The sequence below is a fragment of the Podarcis bocagei genome (assembly GCF_964188305.1).
Source record: "Podarcis bocagei genome assembly, chromosome: 2".
NCBI classification, from domain to species: Eukaryota; Metazoa; Chordata; class Lepidosauria; order Squamata; family Lacertidae; genus Podarcis; species Podarcis bocagei.
Genome location: NC_138126.1, coordinates 97,446,048 through 97,473,347, shown reverse-complemented (window position 1 = coordinate 97,473,347; position 27,300 = coordinate 97,446,048). Strand labels below are relative to the sequence as shown.

Below are 27,300 nucleotides of genomic sequence, written 5' to 3'. Positions count from 1 at the left end.
ATGCAAACGTTGAAATAAAATATTAACACCCCCCAACAAAATAGCTACTTTTGGGGGAGGGTTGAAAATAAAATAAACAGCATCAGTAGCAGCAATCATATCGCTGCCCTTACCTGCCTGCTCTTATACAAACTGGCAATAGTCTCATAAAAGATAATCGTTTTATTTTTGTGCAGCTGCATACAGTGAGTGCCCTGAGAGTGAGACGTATAATGGGATTTTAGGATGTATATAGGAGTCCTTTTAGCTTTCAGTTGTTTAGAGCTGGTTAATGGAGGACTTGAAGAACCCCAGAAATCCATTTTCTCCCAGAGCTCTGCCTCACGCAACAGAATTGCTTTGCCAATTATTTATTTCCTGGCAGCTCTGTGCCTGCTGTGTGGGACAAGGACCCTGTACCTTTGACTTTTGTTCTGCATCATGAGTGTTAGCCCGCTGCTCATTCATTTGTTAGTGTCGGGTTTGAACCAACTCTTTGCAAAATGCTCTCTCTCGGCTTGCGTTTGGCTGTCACAAGGCAAGGGTTGGAGAGATTTGTCCTGCATACAGAACTAGTGTGGCAGAGGGGCTGGCAGCAGTCCTTCTGTGCAAGTTTGGTGCAGAATTGCTCTACGGTGACCTTACCCCCAGGGAAGTGTGTGCATGGGGTTCATGCTTTAGAGGCTTAGCAATCAGGAAAGTCCTTGCTTCGCATCTTACTTCTGCCACGAACTCAGTAGGGGCCCTCAAGTAGATTGCTAGCTCTCAGCCTCAGTCCCGCATCTGCAATAAGGAGATAGTAATAGTGGCCTACCTTAGAAGGTTGTTGTAAGAGGTAGAATAGGCTAGCAAGACACACTATGTGCTTTGAGCAACCAAATTGGTGGCTAGATTTTATTTTATTTTACTTGTAATTGTTTTGTTTTAGAGTGGTTTTTATCCTTGTATGATTTATTTCACAGCTTTGAACTTTTGAAAAGCGGTTACTAATTTAAAAAATAACGCACCACTTATTTTGATTGCGTAGTCGCTTCAAACTTGAGTTGTCCCTCTTTCTGTGAAATATTTAAAAATGTATTCTAATAGCAGTTATTTGCAAAGAAGTGAGTCCATGTTTAAATCTTCATTGGCTGGAAATAAATACTGAGATAAACCCTATATTTCATTTCCCCAAATGTAGTTGGTTGGTAGACAGAATGAAATGAAAGAGAACACACACCAGCATCTAAGCACATAATAAACAAGGTGTTGGTTTTGTTTGGTTAGTGATGCAGAGAACTAATTCATACTTCTCTTTATGGCAATTTACACCCTTCTACACACACACACATTTCCATTGTGTTGTTTCACAATGGACTGTTGTTGTTGCTGGGAATGCAATGAAAGCCCAGGAAATTATCTCCCAAAGGGCAGCTGTTGGTAGAAAGAAAACTAGAGGGTTGCAGAGCTTTGTTGTTCATGAATTGAAGCATGGCAGGCTGACATTACAATCCATCCCCCAAAAGAGATATCGTAGTAAATGGCCTATATAAAAACTGGTTCTGTGATGCTCAGGGCAGCCCTTACCTCATGTCTGATGTGAACAGTGTGGCATCTTCTGCAGGTATGATGAATAAGTGCGTGTTGATTGCAAATTATCCTGTGGGGGGTCCAGAGGCATGTAGATTTTGTTGAATCTCTTGTCCTGTGTTCATGTGGTTACAGAATAATAAGTATTGTTTGACTGCCCTACAGCCTGGGAAGATAAGGCAGAAGCCAATACCTAGAGATGATAACTTCCAGAAAGCCGTGAGTGGAGATGCTCATGTAGCCCTCACTCAGTGGAGAACAGAGAGAGATACATATTTTTGTAAGATTACATGCTTTGTAATGTGAGAATTCCCATGAAAGTATTGTTAGGCAGTCCTACACACCTGGAAGCCACTTCAGAGTTCAGAACTAGCAGAATTGAAATTTCCATCTCCTTTTCACTGGCAGCTTCATGCTCTAGCTGTGCCACCAACCTTGTGTGACAAATGGTCGTTTTGGCTCTCTGTGCTATGAATTGGTGTCGAATTTACCTTGCATTAGAGCCTGCTGCCATGCTTTCATATTGCAGGACCTGAAAAAAAGATGACGGTGACAAGGATCTGCCTGAATCTCTTCCTCTTGGTGCTAGGTAAGAGGAACTTCCTTTTTTTTTAACGCTGTATGCACTTGGGGCAGTACAGTGGTACCTCGGGTTAAGTACTTAATTCGTTCCAGAGGTCCGTTCTTTACCTGAAACTGTTCTTAACCTGAAGCACCACTTTAGCTAATGGGGCCTCCCGCTGCCACCGCACCGCCGGAGCACGATTTCTGTTCTTATCCTGAAGCAAAGTTCTTAACCTGAGGTACTATTTCTGGGTTAGCGGAGACTGTAACCTGAAGTGTATGTAACCTGAGGTACCACTGTATTCAGTTACTGTGTCCCACCAGCACAAGGATTTCCACTTGCACAACAGGGCTTTCTCCCCAGCCCACCCTCCCCAAATTGGCTTCAGATGATTGGAGGAAAGCCGTAGAACAGATTTAGGGGGCAGGTGGGGGAAGGAGAGGAGGAGAAGCAGAAATCCTTACTCTGATGGAACATTCACTTATTACAACGTTGGATGCAACCCATATAGTCTAACCGATAGGTGCCTGCTCTTGGTCCCACTAATGTAATGCAGAAGCAATTTTGGATTGTTAGAGGGTAAAGCTTTATTAAAAAAAAAAAACCCACAGAGAAGGGCAAAAGCAATGTTCTAGGAAACAGCTTTTCCTATATGCAAGCAAAATAAAATGTGAGGAAATGGCAAATATGCACCTAAACTCGTACATATATAGGGAATCATCATTTATCCTTTCAATGGGTAGAAGAGGGAGGGAGGGACCTAGAATCATAGAATCATAGAGTTGGAAGAGACCACAAGGGCCATCGAGTCCAACCCCCTGCCAAGCAGGAAACACCATCAGAGCACTCCTGACATATGGTTGTCAAGCCTCTGCTTAAAGACCTCCAAAGAAGGAGACTCCACCACACTCCTTGGCAGCAAATTCCACTGTCGAACAGCTCTTGCTGTCAGGAAGGATTGTTCAAATGAATTTTTAAAAGCACATATACCTCATGTAACACTAAGGATGAGGGAGAAATTTGATTCAGTTTGCGTTTGAGCTTTATAAACAGCCCTGGGGCATTATGGTAAAACGTGAATAAGAAATCCTACATGGTATTTTGTATTTGGCTAATTGTAAATTGTTTTAATTGTAAAAATTAAATTGATAAGAAAGAAAGAAAGAAAGAAAGAAAGAAAGAAAGAAAGAAAGAAATCCTACAAATACATATATGAATAGCCCTCGCAGAACAAAATAGTTCTGTTGCCTAATAGTTGTGAGTGGAATAATTTGCTGCAAATATCCTCCGTATTTCCAACATTAAAGAATTAATGTTTGGTTTGAGATGGACTGTATTATATGAACAGCTCTGAAACAGAGTACTTGTGTATTTTGCTTTTAGCAGCCTTGCCTCAGATGACTTGGCAAGAATCTATCAACTCCTTGGAAGTGAAGTTATTAGAGTCACTGCTGAATACATATTCCCCATCCCTGATGCCCAGAAATGGAAACGGCCCCCTTGTGGTGGATGTCAAGATAGAGATGTCTAACGTGCTTCATGTGGTAGGTATAACAACTTATACAGTGGTACCTCTGGATGTAACGGGATCTGTTCCGGAGCCCCGTTCGCATCCTGAAGTGAACACAACCCATGTCTGCACATGCGCGGGTCGTGATTCGTCGCTTCTGTGCCGCGGAGCGCAACCCGAAAACGCTCAACCTGAAGCAACTTAAACCTGAGGTATGACTGTACCATGCTTACAAATTGACATTCTGTCTGCAAACAAGGATTATACTAATATAATGTTCATGTTCAAAATAATGTATGTTCAAACCACCCTGAGACCCATGGGTATAGGGTAAGGGGTATAGAGTATATGGGTAAGGGGATGCTGGTGGCGCTGTGGTCTAAACCACGAGCCTCTTGGGCTTGCCGATCGGAAGGTTGGCTGTTCGAATCCCCGCCACAGGGTGAGCTCCCTTTGCTCGGTCCCAGCTCCTGCCAACCTAGCAGTTCAAAAGCATGCCAGTGCAAGTAGATAAATAGGTACCACTGTGGTGGGAAGGTAAACAACGTTTCTGTGTGCTCTGGTTTCCACCACAGTGTTTTGTTGCGCCAGAAATGGTTTAGTCATGCTGACCACATGAGCCGGAAAGCTGTCTGTGGACCAACGCCGGCTCTCTCTCTCTCTCTCTTTTTTTTTAATCATATTTATTAAAATTTCCAATAATGACAGAATAGAAAAAACGGAAAAGATAAAGAAAAGAAACAGAAAGACCAATTTTAAACCCTTATTTTCATAACCTTCTTTCTGGGACTCCCTCCTTCCCCTCCCGACTGTATTCCCCTTTCCCTAAGTTGGTTCCACAAGTTCTCATTCCCAATTTAAACCTAATATGTTGTGCCTATTAGCCAATTTAAATTACAATCTTAACATCACTCCTCATCTTTAACAAAATAGAAAAGAAAAGTTTTCCCCCCCCAAGATCTACCCCGTTTCCTTCCACGAATTCCCCCTTTTTCCCCAAAACATATTAAATCAAAATACCAAAGTTATATAGAAAGATAAAAGATAAAAGATAGAAGAAGATCCACAAAGTTGGTTACATAGCCTTTGGATTCTAGAGTTCCCCCTCCCTTCCCTGGTTTAGATTCCGCATGTCCATCAGTCTGTATGTTGTCGGCCTGGAGGTCTCAAGTCCACAGCCAAATTTTCCTCAATCCATCTTGCCGGTTTTCTTTAAATTTGCTTGTTTTGATGCTGTTTAACTTCAAAAATCCAGTCTAATAGAGGCCTTTAATTTCCTTTGGTCATAGTTGCTCCTCCCATTGTTCTTTCCGTGGCGTAGTTGGTCCTTTGCTCTTTTATTTCTTACTTTCTCAGGTTTCTATCTTGTTCAGCTGCAAAACCATTCTTATTCCAAAATCTAGTATCTCTACAGAGGTTTGTTATTCAGGAACAAAAACTTACGTCCAGTTCCTACCTTGCTTCAATAGAAAAATTCTATTGTGTTGTCACCTCTGTAGACAAAACAATATTTCAGTTCAGCTGCTTTCCCAGGAGATAAGTCCTGTACCCATCCCAGAGTAGTTTTCCACATACGCCACTTGTAATGTCCCAAAGCCCCTCTAGGGGGGTTGCAGTAACTTTGTATCCTCTAATCCAAAAGTCAAGTTGTTGTTTCTTTTCCCCCCCGACATTTTGTATCCATATTTATGTCCAATTGTAGCAAAATTTACCAGCAAAATACTTATAACAAAGTCCTCTTTATGTTCTCAAGATTTGACAGCTACTTTGACAGCTGTCAAATTCTCCATCTCTCTCCGCCAGATTCTCCGAATCGCCCCGGTTCCCAGAGGGGGGTTGCCTTTTCCCTCTCACCCTCGACTTTTCTCCTCCAGCACAATTCTTGTAATATCCCATCGTGGAATTGATATTTTTTGTCAGCAATAAGCTTCTAAATCGATCTTGGTTTCTCAGTCCTTGTTTTAGCATGTTTACAATCAGGGAGGGGACTGACTTCCTTTTTAGATCCCCCCCCGCTCGTGCCGAATCCGAAAAAAATTCCTTTTTTTCTCCTTTTATACCCGGTTACCCAATTACTCACGGGTTGTTGTTAAATAGCCGAATTTTCAATGGAAGAAGCCAGCGCTCTCCGACGAATGGCATGCGGCTGCGCTCGGCAGGGGAAGCGATAGACTCACAGCACCACGCCGCTCCCCGGCACCCGATCCGTAGCCTTTAAAAAGGCTCCTTCACGAGTCGGGAGGGCGCTAACGGTACCAGCCGAGTCCCCATGTCCACGGGCTCCGTGCCCGTGGTTTTTAAGGGTCCCCGCGTCGCCGGCGCGGTAGGACCCAGCCCCTGCCGAGCAGACTCCCTCCGGAGCTCGGAGGGAGTCCGCCATTCGGCGATGGCGCCAACCCGGAAGTCCCCAACGCCAGCTCTCTCAGCCTGAAAGTGAGAAAAGCGCCACAACCCCATAGTCACCTTTGACTGGACTTAACCGTCCAGGGGTCCTTTACCTTTACGTTACCTATAGGGCAGTATGATGATGATGATGATGATGATGATGATGATGATGATGAAACTGAGTATAGATGTCTCCCAAGCTAGAGCTGTTATATGGAAGTGACAACAGTTTTTTTGGCCAACATAAAAAGCAGACTTTTTGGAGCCGTGTTTTCTTGAATATTCTTCTATGAACTTTAGTGTGTGTGTGTGTGTGTGTGTGCATGTATTTGTGTGTGTTTGACTTTGAATTCTTTATCCACCAGGACATCATGCAATACACTATCTCATCTGTCCTCGTGCTTTATCAGGTAATGCTTAGTCTTTCTTATCAAAGAACTGGGAAGTAATAGGAGATAGAGCGGTCCTGAAGGCCGTCTCCACTCTCCACATTGTCTGCTCACACTTCCTGGTCAAATCATTAGCTTGATCATGTCCATGGGATGCTGAAGTGATACAGTTGGTGAGTGAAGCAGATTTTAGATTTGAAAGGGTGGGTGAGTGGGGAGGAGGATACAGTCAAGATTAACGTTTCCTTTCACTGAAATCCTCAGTCATGGTATGCTGAACAGCTGGCCTGGAATGAGACAGAGTTCCCCTTCACCACCATCACTGTGCCCTGGGGTTCAGTGTGGACTCCTTCCCTCACAGTTCAAGAATCGTAAGTAGCCTTGAAAAATGTACCATTCCACATATGTCCCAAGGGTTTCTCCAGTCTCTGACCCTGAAAAAGGTACAGGACAGGGGTAGAGACCCTGAAGCCCTCCTCCAGGCATGGTTGGACTGCAGCTCCCATCAGCCCCAGCCAGCATGACTACTATTCTGGAATGCTGGGAACTGGAGTCCAGCAACATCTAGAGGGGCCCAGAGTCCTCATCAGTGAAAGAGGGAATGTGGAAAGGAATAGGAAAATGTGAGAACAGCATCCAACACCGTACCAGACCCAAAGTCCCTGGGATGTTGCATATAGGGCCAGATGATGACAACCATCCCATTGCTTCCCACCTGCAACCTGTGGCATCAGGTCCCCAGAAGTATGCTCCTTTGAAATGTACCCACCTGCCATGAATTTGTCCACTCCTTTTGTAAAGCACCCATCTCCTTGAAAGCAGAAACCTATATAGCCTTGCACACGGAATAATCTGACAAGGCGCCGTACCATCTCTCTCTTGGCCAATGCACCAACTGATAGGAGTAATTCTCCACAAACACAGAAGAGTGTAACATACCGGCGGATGGGAAACTTTAGCTAAGCATAAATTCCTTTTCTGGATTTCATTCCTCCCCATTTTCATACAGCATTGTGTATCTTCATATTACGATGTGTGAAAACAGGACATTAAACCTTGAGTGAGGAACTGGTCTAGTAACACAAAGCTGACCTTTTCATAGGAAGCTGAGCTACAGAGTGGTTGCCTCCCTTCACTCAGCTCTTCCTGTACCACCACCCCTGCTCATTTTTCTTATCCACCTGCCCAGGTGACCCAAACACTCACCTTGTGGGCGAGTTCCTAGTAGATGCCATTCTACATGTCAAAACATGTCACAGCGAGCAAGGAAAGTCTGAGGACTCTCCTCTGCTGTCCCCCTTATCTTACAGCTCCTTTTGCTTACTGAAGGTTTGAAGTGGTATGGAAAACAGAGTCGCCTCCCGTAGTGCTTCACAGTGATGGGAAAGTGGAGTTTGCGCTCTCTCTGCGCATCGACAGCAACTGCAACTTTGATCTCTTATACTACCCACGAGACAGCACTCGCTGCACTCTGAGCTTCTCCTCTCTAGCCAACACGGGTAAGTGAGGTGCCTGCTTATGCTGGGCAATGCAAATGTCAGAATCTGGTAAATATAGTGCAGAAGGAAATAACCTGGCAAGACTGCTGGTTGAAAGGGCAAATAAAAAAGTTTGATTACTCATGGCAAACAAACCTATTCTAGGTATAGTTGTTACAAGATGGAGCCGAGAAGTCAACAGAAGCCCATGTTCATTCTGACTGAGCTAGGAGAAGTAGCAGGAAGGAAGCCTGAAAGGAAGTGATCTACTTTAGGAAGTAGTTACTAAAAGTGAAGGAATCCTTGAGGAGAAAGGACACGTTGCCTGTCTGTCCCCCACCCCACCCCCGCTCAGTTCAGGTGGGGTGACTGTGTCCAGGAGTCCACTGAGGGACCAAAGGGTCACTACACCTCTCTCAATGGCTGCCCATGTGGAGTCGTGGCATCCAATCCATGTTGGGGAGCGACTCCCTAGCACAAGTTTGACCCCACCAGGTTCCTATCAGGCAGCAGGCAGGCTGCCTGATGCAGGATACATACCCAATGCCTTAGCCAAACCTACTCTTTCCTGGAATCAATAAAGCTGTGGCCTAATTGAACCCAATACCAGTCTCCTGTGTCATTCTTGTGGCCTGCCCTTCACCTGCCACAGCCATTATGCGCCTGTACCGGCAATTACCACGTCAAATAAGAGTTCCGTATTCCAACCCTCCAAGTGTCCCTATTTTCCAGGGAGCTCCTTGATTTAGAGAAGCCGTCCTGGTTTCTGATTTGATCCCGGAATATCCCACTTTTCCTGAGGATGTCCCTATTTTCATTGGAGAAATGTTGGAGGGTATGGAATTATCTGACACCTGAGCTATCTAAAGGCAATCCTGTACAGTGGTTCCTTGAGTTACAGACGCTTCAGGTTACAGACTCCGCTAACCCAGAAATAGTACCTCAGGTTAAGAACTTTGCTTCTGGATGAGAACAGAAATTGTGCTCCGGCGGCATGGCAGCAGCGGGAGGCCCCATTAGCTAAAGTGGTGCTTCAGGTTAAGAACAGTTTCAGATTAAGAATGGACCTCTGGAACAAATTAAGTACTTAACCTGAGGTACCACTGTATAGGGAAGTTTTTAAAATAAAATGTTTAATGTTTTATTACGTTTTTATGCTGGTTGGAAGCTGGCCAGAGTGCTGGGGCAACCCAATAAGATGTGTGGGGTATAAATAGTAAAATTATCATTATGGAATGGGACGTCCCTATTTTCATCAGAGAAATGTTGGAGGGTATGCCCACGTGAGGTTTGCCTTAAGGGGAACATGTCTTGGGGTAGCCTGACTTTATGGTCCTTGGGGCTCTTTCCAACTTAGATGCAACTCCTTCTATTGAAGGGAGCATAGATGATCGATTGGACTCCTAAAATCTCTCTTATACTTCCATTGAATATGTGTGTGTGTTTAACTCTTTCAAGTCAATGAGCTGGAATTCAACGTCTCCATTCAAAACCAGATTCTGAATTTAAAGCGTGAATACCTTGTCACGGATGTGAAAGTCAGCAGCCTGAAGAATTTGCCACAGCCTTGCTTTGTAGTTATGGTAAGGAGATGAAATTGGACTATAACTCGGAGAAGGCATGCAAGGGGCTTCTTTGCTGGGTCTTGCCCTCTCATCTGATTGGGGTGCGTGGGGAATGTCACAATGCAGGACCTCCCTGCACCATGTGCCTTCAGCCCTGCTGGCGAAAGCAAAGAAGGCAAGTGAGACAGAGCAAACTGCTTGGGAGAGGAGCTGCAGGGAATGCTCTTCTTGGAAACGTGAACTGTGCTTGCAGCAGGGAACCTGTGCTATTGGACTCCAACTCCCATCAGCCTCAGACAGCAAGGCCAATCCGTGGTCAGAGATGATGGGGTTTTTAGTCCACTGACACCTGGAGAGACACAGGTTCCACACCCCAGATTTAAGGAGCATCTTTAGTTTGCTGCTGCAACATGGTTTTTATTGTAGCATTTCAGAGGGTTGAGAGCACTCCGCGTACATTTTTTTGTAATCCTGACAGCAACCTTGTAAGGTAGGACTAGATCAGGGATGGAGAGCATGAAGCCCTCCAGGTGTTGTTGGACTTAAACTCCCATCAGCCCAAGCCACCTTGGTCAATGGTCAAGGATGATGGGATTTGTATTTGAGCAGCGTCTGGTGAGTTGCAGGTTCCCCACCCCTGGTCTAGAAAAAGTTCACAGGGAGGGGGTTCAAAGTCTGCTTTTAATGACAAAAATGTTCACTTAAGAAGATTCAGTGCACCTTTTTGCGAACGTCCGCTTTTAGATGACTGCTTCTTTCTACATTAATGGCCAGAAGGGCATGAATGACCAACTTAGGCAAGCGGCTTTTAAAACGTTGCTTGACTTCGCCAATTCCACATTAGATGACAGTAGTGGAATCAAGGGATGAGGGTAGGGAGAACAAGGATTACACACCTCCGTCATTGGTGCTGTGCAATGCCAGGTCCATAGGCAACAAAACTGCCACCATGCGTGACTTTTTTGTCTCGCAGGGGATTGACCTGGCTTGCGTGACGGAGACCTGGGTACGGGAAGGCGAAGTAGTCTCCCTACATGAGATAACACCCCCAGGTTTCTCTGTCCTCCATCAATCGCGGACTGTAGGTCGGGGGGGAGGAGTAGCGTTGTTATTCCGGGAGGATTGCTCTTTCAGAGCTCTGCCATCACCGGCAATCTCCGGCATTGAATGTGTTGGTCTCGTGTGGGGCACCAAGGAGAGCTTGGCTGTCTGGCTGGTGTACCGACCACCCAGCACATCTGCAGCCACCCTGTCAGATCTGCTGGAGGTGGTGGCGGGCTGGGCCTTGGAGTTCCCAAACCTACTGGTTTTGGGAGACTTCAACGTCCATGCCGATGCCGCTCCCTCCTCACAGGCTCTAGACCTAGTGACTTCCATGGCAACACTAGGGCTCTCCCAGTTTGTTTTGGGCCCCACTCATCAAGCAGGCCACACGCTGGATCTGATCTTTGGGGCTGGCATAGATGTGATCATGCTCCCCGCTGTGAAAGTGCCATGGTCTGATCACTACGCTTTAAAAGCCAAGATTGACTTCCCGCTCCTCCCCGGCTCGGGTGGCGAGCCTATTTGGGCTCGTCCGCGAAAACTGATGGATCCTGATAGATTCCGACAAGCCTTGCGGAACCCTGCTCCTCCTGGCGACTCATTAGATGACCTTGTTGAGGACTGGAATAACCGGCTCTTGGCAGCCATTGATGAGATCGCGCCTAAGCGCCCTCTGCGACCCCGTCGAAACCGGGCCCCTTAGTTTACTGAGGAGCTCCGGAAAATGAAGCGGGATCTCAGACGGCTAGAGCGAGTATGGCGACGGACTCGTGACGGAGCCTCAAGAACATCTTATAGGACGCTTATGAAAGCCTATGAGATGGCTATGAAAGCTGCTAAGAAATCTTACTTTGCAGCTTCTATTGCATCCGCTAGCTCTCGCCCGGCACAACTTTTTAGAATAATTAGGTCAATAACGTCCTTAGGAGGACAACCAAATTTAAGCACAAATTCGACCCACAGCTGTGAGGCATTCGCGAGCTTTTTTGCGGAGAAAGTCCTGTTGCTCCGCCGTGACCTCCCTGCCAATTTAGATACAGTGACTGAACTGGAGGCCCCTCGACTGACTTCAGGTCCAGTGTTGGACCATTTCGATCGGATACTCCCTACTGATGTGGATAGATTCCTCCAAGTTGGTAGGCCCACCACCTGCCTCCTTGATCCGTGCCCGTCTTGGCTGATTAGGGAGTGTCCAGATGTTGCGCGGACCCCCCTGGTTGAAATTATCAATTTGTCCCTTGACACGGGGACATTCCCAGGGGAACTGAAGGAAGCAGTGGTGCGTCCACTCTTAAAGAAAGCTTCATTAGATCCCTTAGACCTATCCAATTACCGCCCAGTTTCAAATCTTCCATACCTGGGTAAGGTAATTGAGAGAGCGGTTGCTGAACAGCTTGGTAGGTTTCTGGAGGAAACATCGGCATTAGATCCATTTCAGTCCGGTTTCCGTCCTGGTTTTGGGACGGAGACGGCTCTGGTTGCCCTAACAGATGATATCCGTAGACAACTGGATCGAGGCGGGTCAGGACTGCTGATCCTTTTAGATTTGTCAGCAGCCTTTGACATGGTCGATCATGATCTTCTGGACCATCGCCTTGCAGACGTGGGGATACAGGGCATAGCCCGTAACTGGTTGTGCTCATTTATCTCTGGTCGGGGACAGAGGGTGGCACTAGGGAGGGAAATGTCGTCACGCCACTCCTTGGTGTGTGGAGTGCCGCAGGGCGCAATTCTCTCCCCAATGCTTTTTAACATCTTTATGCGCCCCCTTGCCCAGATTATCCGGAGCTTTGGGCTGGGCTGTCATCAATATGCTGATGACACTCAGCTCTATCTACTGATGGATGGCCACACCAACTCGGCCCCTTACACACTGACCAGATGCTTGGAAGCTGTGGCTGGATGGTTTTGTGGGAGCCGATTGAAACTAAATCCTTCGAAGACAGAGGTCCTATGGCTAGGTCGGGATAGCATGGGGATGAGGGACCAACTCCCTTCTCTTGCGGGGGCCCAATTAGTGCCATTGCTTTCCGTTAAGAGTTTGGGTGTAATCCTTGACGCCTCCCTTTCCATGGAGGCGCAAGTCACAGCAACAGCCAAGGCGACATTTTTCCACCTTCGCCGCATCAAGCAGTTGGTCCCTTACCTTTCCCGCCCCGACCTGGCCACAGTGATCCATGCGACAGTCATCTCCAGGCTTGACTACTGTAACTCGCTCTACGCGGGGCTGCCCTTGAAGCTGTCCCAGAAACTCCAGCGGGTACAGAATGCTGCAGCGAGGCTCCTCACAGCGTCTCTGCCATGGGAGCATATTCATCCAGTGCTTTTCAAGCTGCACTGGCTCCCGGTGGAGTACAGGGTCAGATTTAAGGTGCTGCTTTTGACCTTTAAAGCCCTTCACGGCCTAGGACCCTCGTACCTACGGGACCGCCTCGCCTGGTATGCCCCACGGAGAGCCTCAAGGTCCATAAATAACAACACCCTAGTGGTCCCAGGCCCTAAGGAAGTTAGATTGGCTTCAACCAGAGCCAGGGCCTTTTCAGCACTGGCCCCAACTTGGTGGAACGCTCTGTCTCATGAGACCAGGGCCCTGCAGGATCTGATCTCTTTCCGCAGGGCCTGTAAGACAGAGTTGTTCCGCCTGGCCTGTGGATTGGAGCCAATTTGATTCCCTCCGCCCCCTTTTTCTTTTTTCTTTTCCTTCTCCTGCAATGAGGCTCCATTTTAATATTTTAATGTTCCATTATTTTAATGTTGTATTTTATTTTTGTTTTTAAGTTGTAATCACTCATCTTGTTTTTATTATTGCTTGTAAGCCGCTCTGAGCCCGGCCTTGGCTGGGGAGGGCGGGGTATAAATAAAAAATTATTATTATTATTATTATTATTAGTGGAAAGTGCCAAAGCTTGTGTTCTTCTTTTGGTATTTACTTATTAGAGGGAGGTTGATTAAATAAATAAATAAATACAACTTATCCAGCCACTTTGCCAACCAATGCCGATGTTTTGCGAAATGCTGAAAGGCTCAAATGCTCATTCCTTTCAACCACAAACCCCAACCTCTTTTCTAGGTGAAGTTAGAAAACACAGGAATGCGAATCGTCCTCTCTGTAATTGTGCCAAGCCTGGCACTCGTGGTAGCTGATCTCTGTGGCTTCCTTATCCCACTCAAAGACAGGCTGGCATACATGATCACCTTGCTGTTGGCTTACCTGGTGTTCCACTCCTCACTCATTGGCTCCTTGCCAGGCTCTTCTTCCTGCAACCCATTGCTCAGTAAGTTGAACAGGCCAGGAAAAATTAAGTAGCAAAACTGCAGGCGGAATCGTATTACAAGCCACATGGGGCTGTAGCCCAAAATGGTAGCCTGTGGCGCAATTCCCTGTAATGTTGGTAACCAATTAGAGGGAGAAACACACGTTATGGAGTGCAGTGAGTGGGGGGTTAACTCCCCCCCCCCCAAAGCTGATGTACCACAATGGACATAAAAGCTGCCCCCAGCAGCTTATTGGAGATCAGCAGAGATGCAATGGACAAACGCTGTCTCTTTTTCAGCAGGCCGAGTAGCAGGATTAGGCCTTTCCCTCTCCTTAGGTGAAAAGCCAGGAGAACTTGATTTCCATCCCCTCTGTGGCATGTGGGGAGGAGAGGGTGCACTCCCTTGCCCAGCACATGGCAATGAGCATGAGGATTGAGCCCTCCTGGTCACCTGAGGAGGGGGCATGGCTTCAGGGAGATTGCCAGGGACAGGGGAAGAGCACTGGCGAACTGAAGACTCCTCAGGTTTCTCTTAGAGAAGCCAGTCATGATCAGTCTTGAGGTGGCGGACTTCATGGTAAACTTCCCTATCACACTGAAATAGTACTACTCTTTATTTCTTTACAGTGGTACCTTGGGTTACATACGCTTCAGGTTACAGACTCCGCTAACCCAGAAATAGTACCTCAGGTTAAGAACTTTGCTTCAGGATGAGAACAGAAATCATGCAGCGGCGGCACAGCGGCAGCAGGAGGTCCCATTAGCTAAAGTGGTACTTCAGGTTAAGAACGGTTTCAGGTTAAGAACAGACCTCCAGAACGAATTAAGTTCTTAACCTGAGGTACCACTGTACTTACAATAGTCTTTCCTGTCAAAGTGCCTTTAGTTAATTTTTGCTGGATAAGTTCTGTGTTTTAGCTGCTGGAATTTGTTAGAGGGACTGGATATTGTTAAATTTTAGTGTGTCAGGGGTTGTTTTGTTTTTGTAAGTCACCTTGAGAGCTCATCCATACTTCCTGTCAGGCTGCATTTCTAGGCACAGGCCTGTGCTTTTAAAGCACGGTGTCTGAGCACAAAAACCCACTCTTAAAAGCTGAATCCCAGCAAATGGCAATCCATGAGAAACCCGTTTGTTCTGATTCAGCATTAAAGAGCAGGTTTTCACAAGGAAAGTGCTGGGGCAAAATAAATAAATAATGCTCAGACATGGTGCTTTAAAGTTTGGAATTGTGCCTAGAAAGTGCAGGGCTAAAAGGTAAGTGCGGATGAGCCCTGGGTTTCTTTAGAGAAATAGGCAGACTTTTATTTATTTTTATTTTTAAAAGGAAGACAGCATCAAGACAGAGTATAGTGAACTATAGGTCACAGAGGTGGGAAGGAGAGCTTGCCAGAGGGAGGTCATTTTGGTGAGCGGCTAAGTGTTCTTCCTACTGTGCAGTGCTTCCCCAAGCACTTCTTGTGAATAAGAAAAACAATGCACCGGTTTAGTTGAGAGCTCCCCTCCCAGCACACATTTCTTCACCCTAACTCAGAATATCCTTTGTTGTGCACTGAGGCGCACAGGAATGAGCTAGAGTGCTGTGGAACAAGAGCCTAAATTCTCTTAATTAAGGTTAATCAAATGGTTCTTACATCAAACGGCAATATCATTCTATTCACCATTTTATACACTGCATAGCTGCTTACAGAAAGGGAGGGAGGGAGGTGGGTGGGTGTGGGCGTGTCTTCCTATATGCATAAAATTGTAAGGCTGTCATTGTGCAGCCCTTGTGGAAGGATTTGTAGTGCCTCATCACAACTCTGGATTTGTATGGAGTCAGGGCAGGAGAGGAGCAAAAGAGAAGGCTGCTTACATGGGCAGGGACACCCACACACACCCACACACACATCCCTTGCTTTTCAAACATGGTTGACTTTGTTGATGAATAAGAGACATTTGTTAGGATGAGTCATGAGCCATGACTCATATGCTCCTTCCCAGTCCAGTTTTAATGGCTGTTACAAGACTGCAAATTGAAGGTTTCTTTCTTTTCCACATGCATGCACATGGCCAAACTAAATATCATATTAATAGAGATAGGCAGAAGGTCGATCTGTTCTACTGATGAATCTTTGGGTGATTTGTGGTGTATTGACCAGGAGTCTGACTCACTATTGTTTAAGAATAATAGCAACAAAATGTCACCAATACTTAAGCTGAGATTCAGGCATTGCAGGAGATCAGACTTGATGACCCATGGGGTCCCTTCCAACACTATAATTATATTATTCTGTTCTATGACTCCCCCACTACCCATCCTAAATGATATTGCTGAAATGAAGAAAGTTTAAGGTAACTGAGTATGGATTTTTGTACTGAAGAACCAGGAGTTCTGTTCAGTTCTGGAACTTAGAAGCAAATTCCTGGGCTCAGAATTATTTAATTCTAAGCACACACCATTTTGAAACAGGCACTGGTTTGTAGATCCTGACATTCTAATAGAATACAATGTGCAAAACTAAAAGTCTGCCTGCCCCTGATGCTAAACACATAATCAGTGTCCTCTTTTACAAAATATTTTTTTTTAAGTGGGCCTGTGTGAGTGAGATTCAGGCCTTAGCTATTCCTACAATGGGGTGGGGTGGCGACATGAGAATGATGTGTTTAACAACATGTCTGGCATACACATGGGCCAGGGATGGGGAACTTCTGGCCCTCCAGATGTTGTTAGGCTCCAACTCCCAGCAGCCTCCTCTTTGAATGGCCAATGGTCAGGGAGATGGGAGTTGTAAAGCAACAGCTGGGGGAGCACAGGTTCCCCCTCTCTTGTTTAGGCTGATGGATGGTAGGAATGAGTGGTGCAAGTAAGCAATTGTCAGTACAGGTGGAACTCGATTCCACTTATTGCTCAACTTCCATCATTTTCTGATACTGCCAAAACACTTGCCAATTCCCTCCGAAACGCTATTCTTTATTGCTCCTGTTCCTGCAATGAATAACACTATAAGGACTGCCTTCATCGTGTGCCTCTTCAAACTTGTCACTTTTTTGTTCCCTGTGCCTGGTTCTCTTGCCCTTTGCAATACAGTGCAAAAACCTTTCCCTCATCTTTTGAAATCACTTCATGCTTTTCCTCTGCTCAATCTTTTAGCTCTGCCTTGTTTTCTTCATCCTGGTTGAAACCTCTTGGTTAAGCCTCAGCTCACACTACTATAAAAATTCCTTACTTTGCAGCACATTATCACTAAGGAATGTAATGTCGTCAAAAGAGTGGTCACAAAGACCAAACATCAAGGCCAAGCAGGCAGCTCCAGCCCGCCTTTCTGGCAATCGACGTAAAAATAATGTTTTGTAAAAATGATGGTTTCACTGGAAATTATGCGCATGCTTATTTTGAGTTTTTCAGTCCATGTCTGCTAGTTTCCCTTTGGCATTCTACAGCTATGCTAAACAATTTTTTGAAGTCAATTGTTTAGAACTATTATCCAGTGATTTGCTCAACAGCTGTGCAATTAATTTCCTCTTTTTTCTAAACTCCAGGTTATTACTACATCAGTCTCCTGGTGTTACTATTCCTTAGCACAATTGAGACTGTTTTGGTAACAAAGTTGGTTACTGACAACAGAAATCTCTGGCTGAATTGTGGATGTCAGTGGGGAAAGGCAAAGGCTACCACTATGTTACCTAAAGACCAAAGCAATAATCCTGCACATACAAAAGATCCTGGGAAAAGCGGTAGGTGCTAACGAGAAATAAAACAGAATGACATTCCCCAAGCAAGGTGACTGGTAGCAAGCCACATTTCAGTGTGCAATAGCCTTTACCAAACATGGGGAACTCAACTACCATCAGATCCAGCCAGTATTGCACCAGGCTGGGAAAAGCTGGTCTTAACAATACAACATCCTGATGCAGGCAAGCCTCTGGATCCACCGAAGGCTTTGTGGCAGGAAGATGGTGTAGTGCCAAAGAATGATTGAAAAGAATCAGAAGTGTAATTAATTGCTAGCAGGGCCACCCCACTCTCTCCCAAACTCTGCTATGGTGTTGCAACAGAAAGGTGGTTCTGAATATCAATAGATGGACAGCTGCAGCAACATGAGAGCCTCAACAACACACCCTTGAAGCCTTAAGGCAGGGGAACTCTGTCCCAGTTTTGTCCTCCCTCTTGCCAAGCAAGTATCTATCCTGCAAAGAATAGAACCTACTTAAAGTACAAGACCGCCTTTATTCAGAATTTAACAAGCCCAATCATTTTCTGAATTCTGATCAGAGGCAAAATTCATTTGTTGCAGAATCTGGGCCCAAACAAACACCAATGCTTAGGAAAGGGGTTTGGATCTACACTAGAACTATGAATGTATTAAATATATCAAAGGGGTTTGAATTCAAATTCATCAATTACCAGCTGTTTATTTTCCCAAAGTCCATCGGTAATACTTCAAATGTACCTTTCAACAGCATCTCGGGTTCTGCTTATTTTGTTTTCTGCGGCAATCACCCGAAAGGGTTTGCATAACAGATCACTTGAATTCCCCCTCAAGTGCTTTGGTCATATGAAGCTTGCAAGCTGAGTGTTCATTCAGCTCGTCTTTCTCCTTTACCTTGCAGACTGTGGGACAACTGAAGAGTCATCGCATCTCAAACAAGCTTCTGCCCATGTGGACAGGCTCTTCTTCTTCATCTACTTTGGACTGGTTGTTGTGTTTCATCTCCTGTTTTCCGCACTCTGGCTCTTTTGGAAATGCGAATCAGGGAAGCCTCCAGGAGAAGACTACTTAGATGGAATCAAATGGGAACAAAAATAATGGTGCCACCCTTAAAGCTGCGTTAAAGCCTTGCTTTGTACTGAGTTGAAGTTATGCATATTTGCCAATCCTCTATCTGCATAATTTGCTTTGATCTAAAGATTTATGGAAAATGGAGTGCATTCAGCAGTCTTCCAGGAGATGCATTTCTCAGAACTGATTAAATTTTTAAAAGGAAGAATACATTGAAAATTGTATTTTAGATGTGACACAAATGATTGCTTCTCCCTAAAAAATGTGGAGAGTTTTCCCAGTTCATGTATGTTGCAGAGCAAATGTTCTCCAGTACAGTAGATGCTTTACCCTGATATTATTTTGTGGGCAGGTGAAAACCTTTTCATTTTGTTGAACATCTGGGGCTTAGTGGAGATATTATGTATTTTTGTTTTGTGGTACTATTTTTCTATTGTGTATAGGTTAAGTTTATTTGCATTTTTGAATTATTGTCAATCATTTTATCAATAGAAAGAATGAGTGACACCCAGTTGTGTCTGCCCACTTTTGCAACAGACTTCCGCTCACACAACAGGGCTTCCTTTTCTTCACTTCTTTCCTGCAACCCCTTGCCTGTCCACCAAATATGCTTTGGAGAGTTGTGGTGGCACTGTTTGGAGCAGGTTTAGGGGTGTGTGCAGGTCTGCAGGAGGGAAATATAGGAAGGGGAAATTCATTCACCTGCAATCGATAAATATTGCACATAAACAAAAACAGAGCAGTAGCCAGGGCTACCCTGCTCCTAGAAAGCCCAGGTAGTTTTCACTCACCTATCTGGTAGTGTATTGCTGCTACCAGCATCGTACAGTTACTGAAATGTGGCTCTCCAATTACACCTAGATTAATCTTTGTGTGTACTATTCCTCTTTCCCTCAGATCTGCATTTTCCAATAAAAGGACAGTGTAGAATTACTAATGCACAAAAAGAAAAGGAGTACAGGTGATGCCTTTCATTGCTGCTATGATAAAACAACCAGATGGATTAAGGGAATAACATTCAGTCTTAGTTCACCTGCCCAAAAAGACATGACTCAGGAACTAGCTAGAACAAATACTGAGAGAAGAGTAAAGGTGCAAGGCACATGCAGGTGGAAAACCGGAACTGTACCAAATCCAAGTTATCTGGCTCACAAATACACATTCACCACTTGCTGCGTGTGCTGCCCTTGCTACAAATTGCATGTGTGAATGGGACCAGAGATCAAGCACTCAAACAGAACCTGCTTGCACCCTCAGGCACAGTGCATTTCAGTGGAGTCTGTTCATATCTTCAGCTGTGAGTATTCAACAACACATGACTCAAGCAGTGAGCATGTGCCATATGAACGGGCCTAACAAAGTCAAATCAGAGTCTTGCAAGAAGCAGACATGCAAATGTGAATAAAAGGTAGAGGTCGCTAGTAAGAAAACCAAATAGTGGAGGGGGGGGTAACCTACCATTAAGAAACAAATGTTGAGTTTTTAATACAGTGGTGCCTCGCAAGACGAAAAGAATCCGTTCTGTGATTCTCTTCGTCTAGCGGTTTTTTCGTCTTGCGAAGCAAGCCCATTGACGGCTTAGCGCTATTAGCGGCTTATCGGATCAGCTGATAAGCGGCTTAGAAAAAGGGGGGGAAAGGGAAAAAACCCGCAGGAACTCGCAAGACATTTTCGTCTTGCGAAGCAAGCCCATAGGAGATTCGTTTTGCGAAGCACCTCCAAAACGGAAAACTCTTTCGTCTAGCGAGTTTTCCGTCTTGCGATGCATTCGTCTTGTGGGGCACCACTGTAATATTGAAGACAGAGGCAGCAATGGGATCACACAGGAGCTGTTAAATTAAGTGTTAAATAGCTCAAGCAGCTTTCTATTTCTTGTCCTAACTTTTCTGTATCTTGGTTAGGTGAGAAAAGTTGGTTGTGTCATGGGAATTGTGGAAGTCTACAATGAGTACAAGCAGATCATCCATACTTCCTAGCAATGCTTTGAGAATATGGCACTCTTCCTCATTCTTTCCCACAAGTTTGTTTCTAGCTCAATACGGCTAGATAATAATTACTCTAAGATAAAGCTAGAATTGTAATCCAGGCAATTGATTTCTCTAAACTGCAGTAAGAGCACCAATTGCATCAGCACTTGAGGCATTTTTAACAGGGGTCTGATTTTCCTACTTAAAGTTTTAGGACTGTTTCAACTTTAAGTAGAAAAATCAGACCCCTGTTAAAAATGCCTCAAGTGTTGATGCAATCTGTGCTCTTACTGCAATTTAGAGAAATCAATTGCCTGGACTGCAATTCTTTTAGAAGGAGAACATTGTGATCCAGTAGTTGAAAAGTAACAATCCACTATATCTGCAGGTTATCTTTGGAAGATGCATTACCATCACCACTGAAAAACACTCAAAAACTGCAGGGAATAGCTATGAGACCTTTTCAGCTCTTTACTGAGTGCCATTAAGATAACCAACAATGTAACATTATTTCAAATCTTCAGGCACTCTGGAGTGACTGCACTGCAAGGAAGGTTTTTGAAAGGGGTGATGCTCTTGAATCTACCATTGAAAAATTACACCTTGAAGCTAAGAGCTCTAATTGAAGTGGAAATCCATAGAGATAGTTCTTGGGTCCCTTCTAACTCTACAATTCTATGATGTAGAGATCCCCAAATGGCTAACAGTGCAATTCAATACCTTTCGAGCAGTACAAGTAAATATACTATCAGATACATCTTAACGCATGTCTGCATATGGCTACATATGTTCTGTGCCAAGCCAGCACAAAATGCCTTTCTGCTCTCCAACTCTGGAATGCCCTCCCCAAAGTAGTACAATGCCCAGAGTATAATGCTGCCAGGTTCAGGATAAAATGTGGTGTTGGCATTTGAAAGCATTAAGCTGCCTCAATCTGCTTTTAGTTTCTTTAGTCTCTGATTGCCTCCCCATTGCTAAGTTATTATGAAAGATGTTACAAGTGTTGCTTTTATGCTAATATCTCTTTGTACACTGTCCTGGAATCCATCAGAGGAAGAGCAGCTTAGAAAAATTTTAAATAAATACATCCAAGTCTTACTTGTCCCTAGAGGAGAAGGGAATGAAAAAAGAGACCAAGATACACTGTCAGCACATGACCTCATGTCAGGAAAATCTTCACTGAACTTTCTGGCTCACTTATAAATGCTGAACCAGGCATGGAAGAGATTACTTTACAATTGCATCCATTACCCTATTTTCTTGCCAATTATTGGCCTTTCAGGATACTTATCTACCATTTACATATCCACTGGTAGTAATCAACAAGTGATTTCCTCCTTTCTTTTCGGGAATAACTTCTCACACATTTCAACAGGGCATACAAGGAAAGAGGGCAAGAACCTCTAGATTAAAAAAAAAAAGAAATAAACTGAGCCAGAATAACTCAACAGAGCGGAATCTGAAAGGGCTTGATTAAGCTGGGTAAGACTGCCGATACTTGATGGCCTTTCTTGATTTTTCTTTATTAGGCTGGCTGTACCAGGTGACCTCCAGGCAATTAGCTCCCATTTCGGTCTGACCATCTCTGTAGACATTTTTAATAAATTGAGGCTTTGCTGTATTTTGTGAGTGGCAGCATCTTTCCACTTATAGCACCATGCAGCTGTCCCAAGTGCCATCTACAAGTAGATTTTTTTGTTTATGGATAACTGTTTGTTGGTGTTTGTATGTTCCTTGTACTCCTGTTGAAACTAAAAAAAATAAAATAAAAAAGGAAAACTAGAGAGAGGTGGGTTTTAAGCTTACATAGGAATGGCCAGGGCAGTGCCTCTGAAGGAGAAACTAGCTCATCCTTAAACTATAGGTTGCACTTGTGTGCACACTATACAGAAGGATTTAGCCCTGTGCAGAAAAGAGAATTCTATACATATTACTAGTATCCTAGGAACACCTACCCACCAAGCAAGATTTCAACCAATGATCTTGTAAGAAGTAAGAGACAACCCATAAATCATGTTCTTAGGAATTTATAAATTTGATAAATACAAGCATAACTCAGGGCCATCATACTGGGCTGAGAAAGTACTGAGACATACAGGCAGAGAGGTCATGCTGATGTGTCGAACAGTTTCTCAATCATCTCTCCCACCTGCTCCACCCTGTATTTAATGTATTTCTCAGGGTTCTTGGTAAAGGGTACATTGCCATACCTGCCAAGGGAAAAGCAAGGGGGAGAAAAAGGTGTGACAAGCATGGACAGGATTTCTCACTCCTCAATTCCCCTCCCCTTCTTCACCAGATGCCAGAACAACATGCAGTGGGCAGGATTCAACTAACTAGTCCCACTAATGAACTGTGCAAGAACATTTGCTGGTGCAATGGGGCTTTCCATCTTCCTCTCCCATGTGCCCCTTGAGAGTGGCTCAGGGGGCAAAGGTGGCAAAACCTCCACTTGTACTGACAGAACAATCAACATTGCATTATGTTGAATTCCCCCAATCCATTCAATTCCAGTGAAGTTATACAATTGGTACAAGCGGTCGAAGATCTGTTATACAGCAAGGCTGAAGAGAAAAAGAATTGCTGTGTTTATTCCCAGTGCTGGGAGTTTAATGTGCTGCAGGCTGAGCTACAACTACATACATTTGGTGCACAAAATGCTGCCTTCTTGATCCACCTACAATCAAATGTAGCCAGCTGCTGGTACAGACAAAAACCCACAAAGGGGTGGCAACTATCCTAACCCTCCTCACCATCTTTCTCCCATCACAACTGCCTAGGCAAATCCTTTCTTCCAAAAATGAGGAAAGGAGTTAACTTCACAGCCCATTGGTGTTTGAAGTGGGCGAGCCTTTGCAACTCCAACAAGTGCTCTGGGCTGCTATAGAGCCAGAAGACGTATTATACCCGTCCTTCTGCTTAGATCCCCAGCTTAGAAAGTTGCTTGTACATTATGCTTCATAAATTTCTTTCTAGAAGAGCTAAAGACCTACCCCCCCCAAAAGAAAGCTTAGAGTCAATTGTTCCTGTTCAGGTGTGCCAATGTGGGCCTTCACAGGTGACAGGTTGGCAACCTCCACCCTTATGGTCAGAATCCATTTATTTCAATTGGGGGTGTAGGAGAAGTGAAGAGTGAAAAAAAGGCAACAAACTAAAATACTAAATTCAACAATGGCAATTCATAGTCACGTTTCAAAGGTATCCTCTCAATGCATACTAATAACTTGGGGGCCCTCAGACACCGGGGGAGGGGCTAATTCTGCACATATCTATAAACCCATCACAGACAATGATAGCTTTCAAAACAGGAACACAACTTTCAAAGCCTGTCAAAACTCTCTGAACAAAGACATCTTTGTGGGTCAAATAATTACCTGCTTAGTAAGGCAGAATAGGTCTCTAGCACAATATTTTTCTGGGTCTTCCGGATTTTGTCCCTCTGTTCTGTGTCAGGGATGGCCCAAGCCTTCTGGATTTTACACAGCTCCTCCAGACAATCATTAAAACCCTTTCCCAGAGAGAAGATAATGTTAAGCATGCATTTGGTTCTGTAGAGCAGTTGGAAAAGTTAACACAATGGGTGCAAAGCCAAGAACAAGAACATCTGTCTAGGCTCCGATCGCCAATTACCTTAAAGCGATCCTTGATGGCCTGTCTCTCTTTGTCTTTGAGCTGTGGGAGATTGAGAAAAAGAGCTCTTCTGGTTATTTCTTCTTCTCAGACTAATTTGTTCCAGGGCTGATATTCCAATGCTTCTTGATTAATTGGCTTGATGCTGGGCCCTATACATTCATAGGAGTCTTATACAGGCCTTACAGACATGCACTCAGTTACTACTCAATGAGTATTTCTGCTTTTGCTATAGCGTAATGGCATGTGAATAAAGCTGCTCCCCACACTTCTGTTTGAGCACTATAGACAGGGATCTAAAGGTTTTCCCAGCACAAAGCAGGCAATATTTCCCTCTGGCAACCACCACACTCAAAGAACTAGGGTCAGTTATCCATGCCCAGGTTACTTTCACTGCAATGCTCTCTATGTGGTGCTGCCTTGGAAAATAGTAACTTCATTAATGCAAAACGCTAGTGCCCGATTATCTGGAGAGGGTAACTCTGATCTTATATCAACCTGTGCTTTTGCCCATTTATTTTTCTGGGATTGATTTACAGTGCTGAATTTGACCTTGAAAGCCTTAGGCAGTTTAGGACCAGATTACCTGAGAAACCACTTGCACCCATATGAACCTGTCTGGCCTTTAGGATTGATCTTGCTAGCCCTGCTCTCTGTCCTGTCTACTGGTAAGATCAGGAAACAATGTATGAGAGACAAGGTGTTCTCTGTGGCGGTGCCTGTGAAATATCCTCTCATGAGAGATCCGTAGGCAGTTAGCAAGGACTTCCTTTTTCTAGCTGGCTTTTAATGCAAAGTGCATATAAGCATTTCATGTGCCATTGATTTTTTAAAAGTCTTTGGTGATGGGACAAGATCTGGATCATCACAAATTTGGAGGGGTGGCTTCTTTTCCTGGATGACACAGTCCTGCCAAAATTGGCCTTCCTCACAAAGCTGATAAGAGTCTTGGGAGGGAATACTAAACACATTCAATACCATGAACAGTTTGGCTCTAATGTGATTTCCACAACAAACTCTTATATAGGTGTGTGTGTGTGTGTGTGTGTGTGTGTGTGTGTGTGTGTGTGTGTAATATACATCCTAACTTTCCAACACAGAAAGCTACTTCTGAAGTGTTCTCACCTTGACTCCAGGTTGGACGACAGGCAAGTTTCTGTCCAAGAAAGAGTCAGTTACTTTCAACCAGCTGAAATAGACATAAAGAAGGGTAAGCAACGTGGGTGTGATGGCCACACAAACAAATGAATAAAATAAGTGACAAATTACAAATGCATGTGCTATATATGTTCCAATATATAGAGGATCCAAATAGGGGGTCTAGACCTTTATCACAGCATGTTTGGCTTCAAACATGGATCTGTCTGTACATCCAGGGCTCAGAAGAATACGTGCTTTTAAGCAGCTTGTGTTATTTGGGCATTAAGTGATACAGAAATTAAGTAAGAATAATAATATTTGTTAGGCTGCTCCAGGGGTACGAAAATAGATCTGACCAGTGGGCTGCATCCAGCACCTCCAGCACCTGTAGGCCATTCTGACAAGTGAGCATCACCATGACATCAGATGGAGCATTTTGCTTTGCCTTGGCAGTCTGAAATCATAGAATCTTAAGAGTTGGGAGGGACCCAAGGGTCATTTAGTCCAACCCCCTGCCATGTAGGAATCTCAGCTAAAGCATCCATGACCAATGGCCATCCAACTTCTGCTTAAAAACCTCCAGGGAAATCAAACCCTTCGGGCAAAGGTACAGGAAGTTGGCAGGCACCAATGATCAGCAGCACCTGGAAAACCCTCTTGCAACAGGGATTCATGTCTTTATGTGCCCCACACATCATATAATGATATCAGATACAGAGTAGGTAGGCACAGCTTGGGAACATTCTGCTGAAGTGTGAAGCTGTATATAAAAATAATTTTTAAAAGGCCAGAGACGGGGTATTAGGATCAAGGCTGGCTTTTGCCAAATCAGTTCCTTGAAGTCTACTACAACTTGGGACAGGAAGGCTTGTGGTACTAGCTGATGTCTGGATCTCAGGACTAGCATGTCAGCACACCTAAGTTGTTCCTTATAAAAATGAAGCTTTCAGTTCAGCTCAACTCCTCACCTCCTGAATACCTATTTTATATGGAAAGGCAGCCTCTGAGCTGCTTATCAATCTGCATATGTATAGATACCCAGCACCTTTTCAATTAAGCATATCTAAGTGCCATCCATTCACATGTTGGTTTCCTATCTCATCGGCAAAACTAACCTTTGGCAAATACTGGAAAGAGCAATGTACCCTACTGCATGCAAGCTGTGGGAATGAAATTTGTTGCTGAGTCAGAACTGCGATCTATGCCAATTATTTTTACTTGAATAACATTTCCAAGAAGGACATTGCCTTCTCCAACTTCATAATGTTCTACTGAAAGGCCTCTTCACATAGACAATGATTATAGGCTATTTATAGTATTGAGGTCCTCCTGACTCTAATGGGAAAGGAGCAGCCACATTCTTCTGACCTGCGCTGGTATGCAGTGATTTGCTGCTCAATGTGTTCTCTATAAGATTTTTTCGCATTCTTCTGCGTCACAGCCACCAACTGGATTAGCTCAGACCTAGGAGGAAGAACAAGGACAAGATCAGTACTTTTCTGAGGATAGAGTTTCAAGTTTTTCAAAACAGCTGCTTAGTCCACCTGTAGTTTTAAGTTGAAACAGGGCCCCACATATGTTGGCTAGCCTTGATAGCTAGCCAAAATGTGGGTTCATCACTGCCCCATGGGGGAAGGAGTTTTGACTGTGGCATCACATTGAGCTTCAGGAGATGCTCCAGACACACCAGAGGCTCAGCGCAACTATGGGGGTAAGTACTCACTCCTTCCTGCGCAAGCTTTGAGATTATAGCTGACATTCTGTGACTAATAAATGACTGGAAAGCAACAATCCGTCTCACTGTATTTCAAGCCTCAGAACAAGGACAGAAAGACTCCCCTCCTCCTTCTTCCAAGCCTAGATCTGGGCATGGAGTCTCTCAGATCATGCCCTGACTTTGGGAAGGCTTGGAAAGCACCAAGATAATGCACTGCTTCCTGAGCTTTTCTGAAGACAGTATAAGGTCTAAGGAATTCCTTATACAGGGAAACTTTTTAAATGTGTGATGTTTTGTTACGTTTTCATATATGTTGGAAGCCACCCAGAGTGGCTGGGGCAACC

At 44.5% G+C, this 27,300-nt stretch overlaps 2 protein-coding genes across 18 annotated transcripts in view; one reads left to right on the top strand and one right to left on the bottom strand.

Annotated features, from left to right (window-relative positions):
* The first annotated feature begins 1,354 nt into the window (after nt 1–1,354).
* Nucleotides 1,355–19,974, top strand: ZACN (zinc activated ion channel). Its single transcript, XM_081185411.1, has 10 exons — nt 1,355–1,582; nt 2,078–2,137; nt 3,497–3,657; nt 6,374–6,418; nt 6,662–6,768; nt 7,727–7,896; nt 9,334–9,458; nt 13,555–13,759; nt 17,262–17,456; nt 18,333–19,974. Exons 1-10 carry the CDS (start codon nt 1,549–1,551, stop codon nt 18,527–18,529), a joined length of 1,299 nt encoding a protein of 432 aa, XP_081041537.1. The 5' UTR covers nt 1,355–1,548; the 3' UTR covers nt 18,530–19,974.
* A 2,506-nt stretch (nt 19,975–22,480) lies between these two features.
* The window catches only part of EXOC7 (exocyst complex component 7), a 32,003-nt gene continuing 27,183 nt past the window's right edge, over nt 22,481–27,300 (bottom strand). For all 17 annotated transcript variants that reach the window (XM_081185362.1, XM_081185371.1, XM_081185372.1 and 14 more), the window contains 5 exons: nt 26,608–26,703; nt 25,225–25,288; nt 24,100–24,141; nt 23,844–23,977; nt 22,481–22,679 (listed from right to left, as the gene is read on the bottom strand). In XM_081185362.1, the coding sequence (XP_081041488.1) occupies nt 22,577–22,679; nt 23,844–23,977; nt 24,100–24,141; nt 25,225–25,288; nt 26,608–26,703 (439 nt within the window). In that variant the 3' untranslated portion in view covers nt 22,481–22,576. The remainder of the gene's footprint in view (nt 22,680–23,843; nt 23,978–24,099; nt 24,142–25,224; nt 25,289–26,607; nt 26,704–27,300) is intronic.

Excerpts from the sequence above, each read along its gene's own strand:
- ZACN (XM_081185411.1), top strand. The coding sequence starts at position 1,549 with ATGTCTGATGTGAACAGTGTGGCATCTTCTGCAG. Across the intron at positions 6,419-6,661 it reads CTGTCCTCGTGCTTTATCAG|TCATGGTATGCTGAACAGCT; the intron begins GTAATGCTTAGT and ends TGAAATCCTCAG. Across the intron at positions 7,897-9,333 it reads CTCCTCTCTAGCCAACACGG|TCAATGAGCTGGAATTCAAC; the intron begins GTAAGTGAGGTG and ends AACTCTTTCAAG.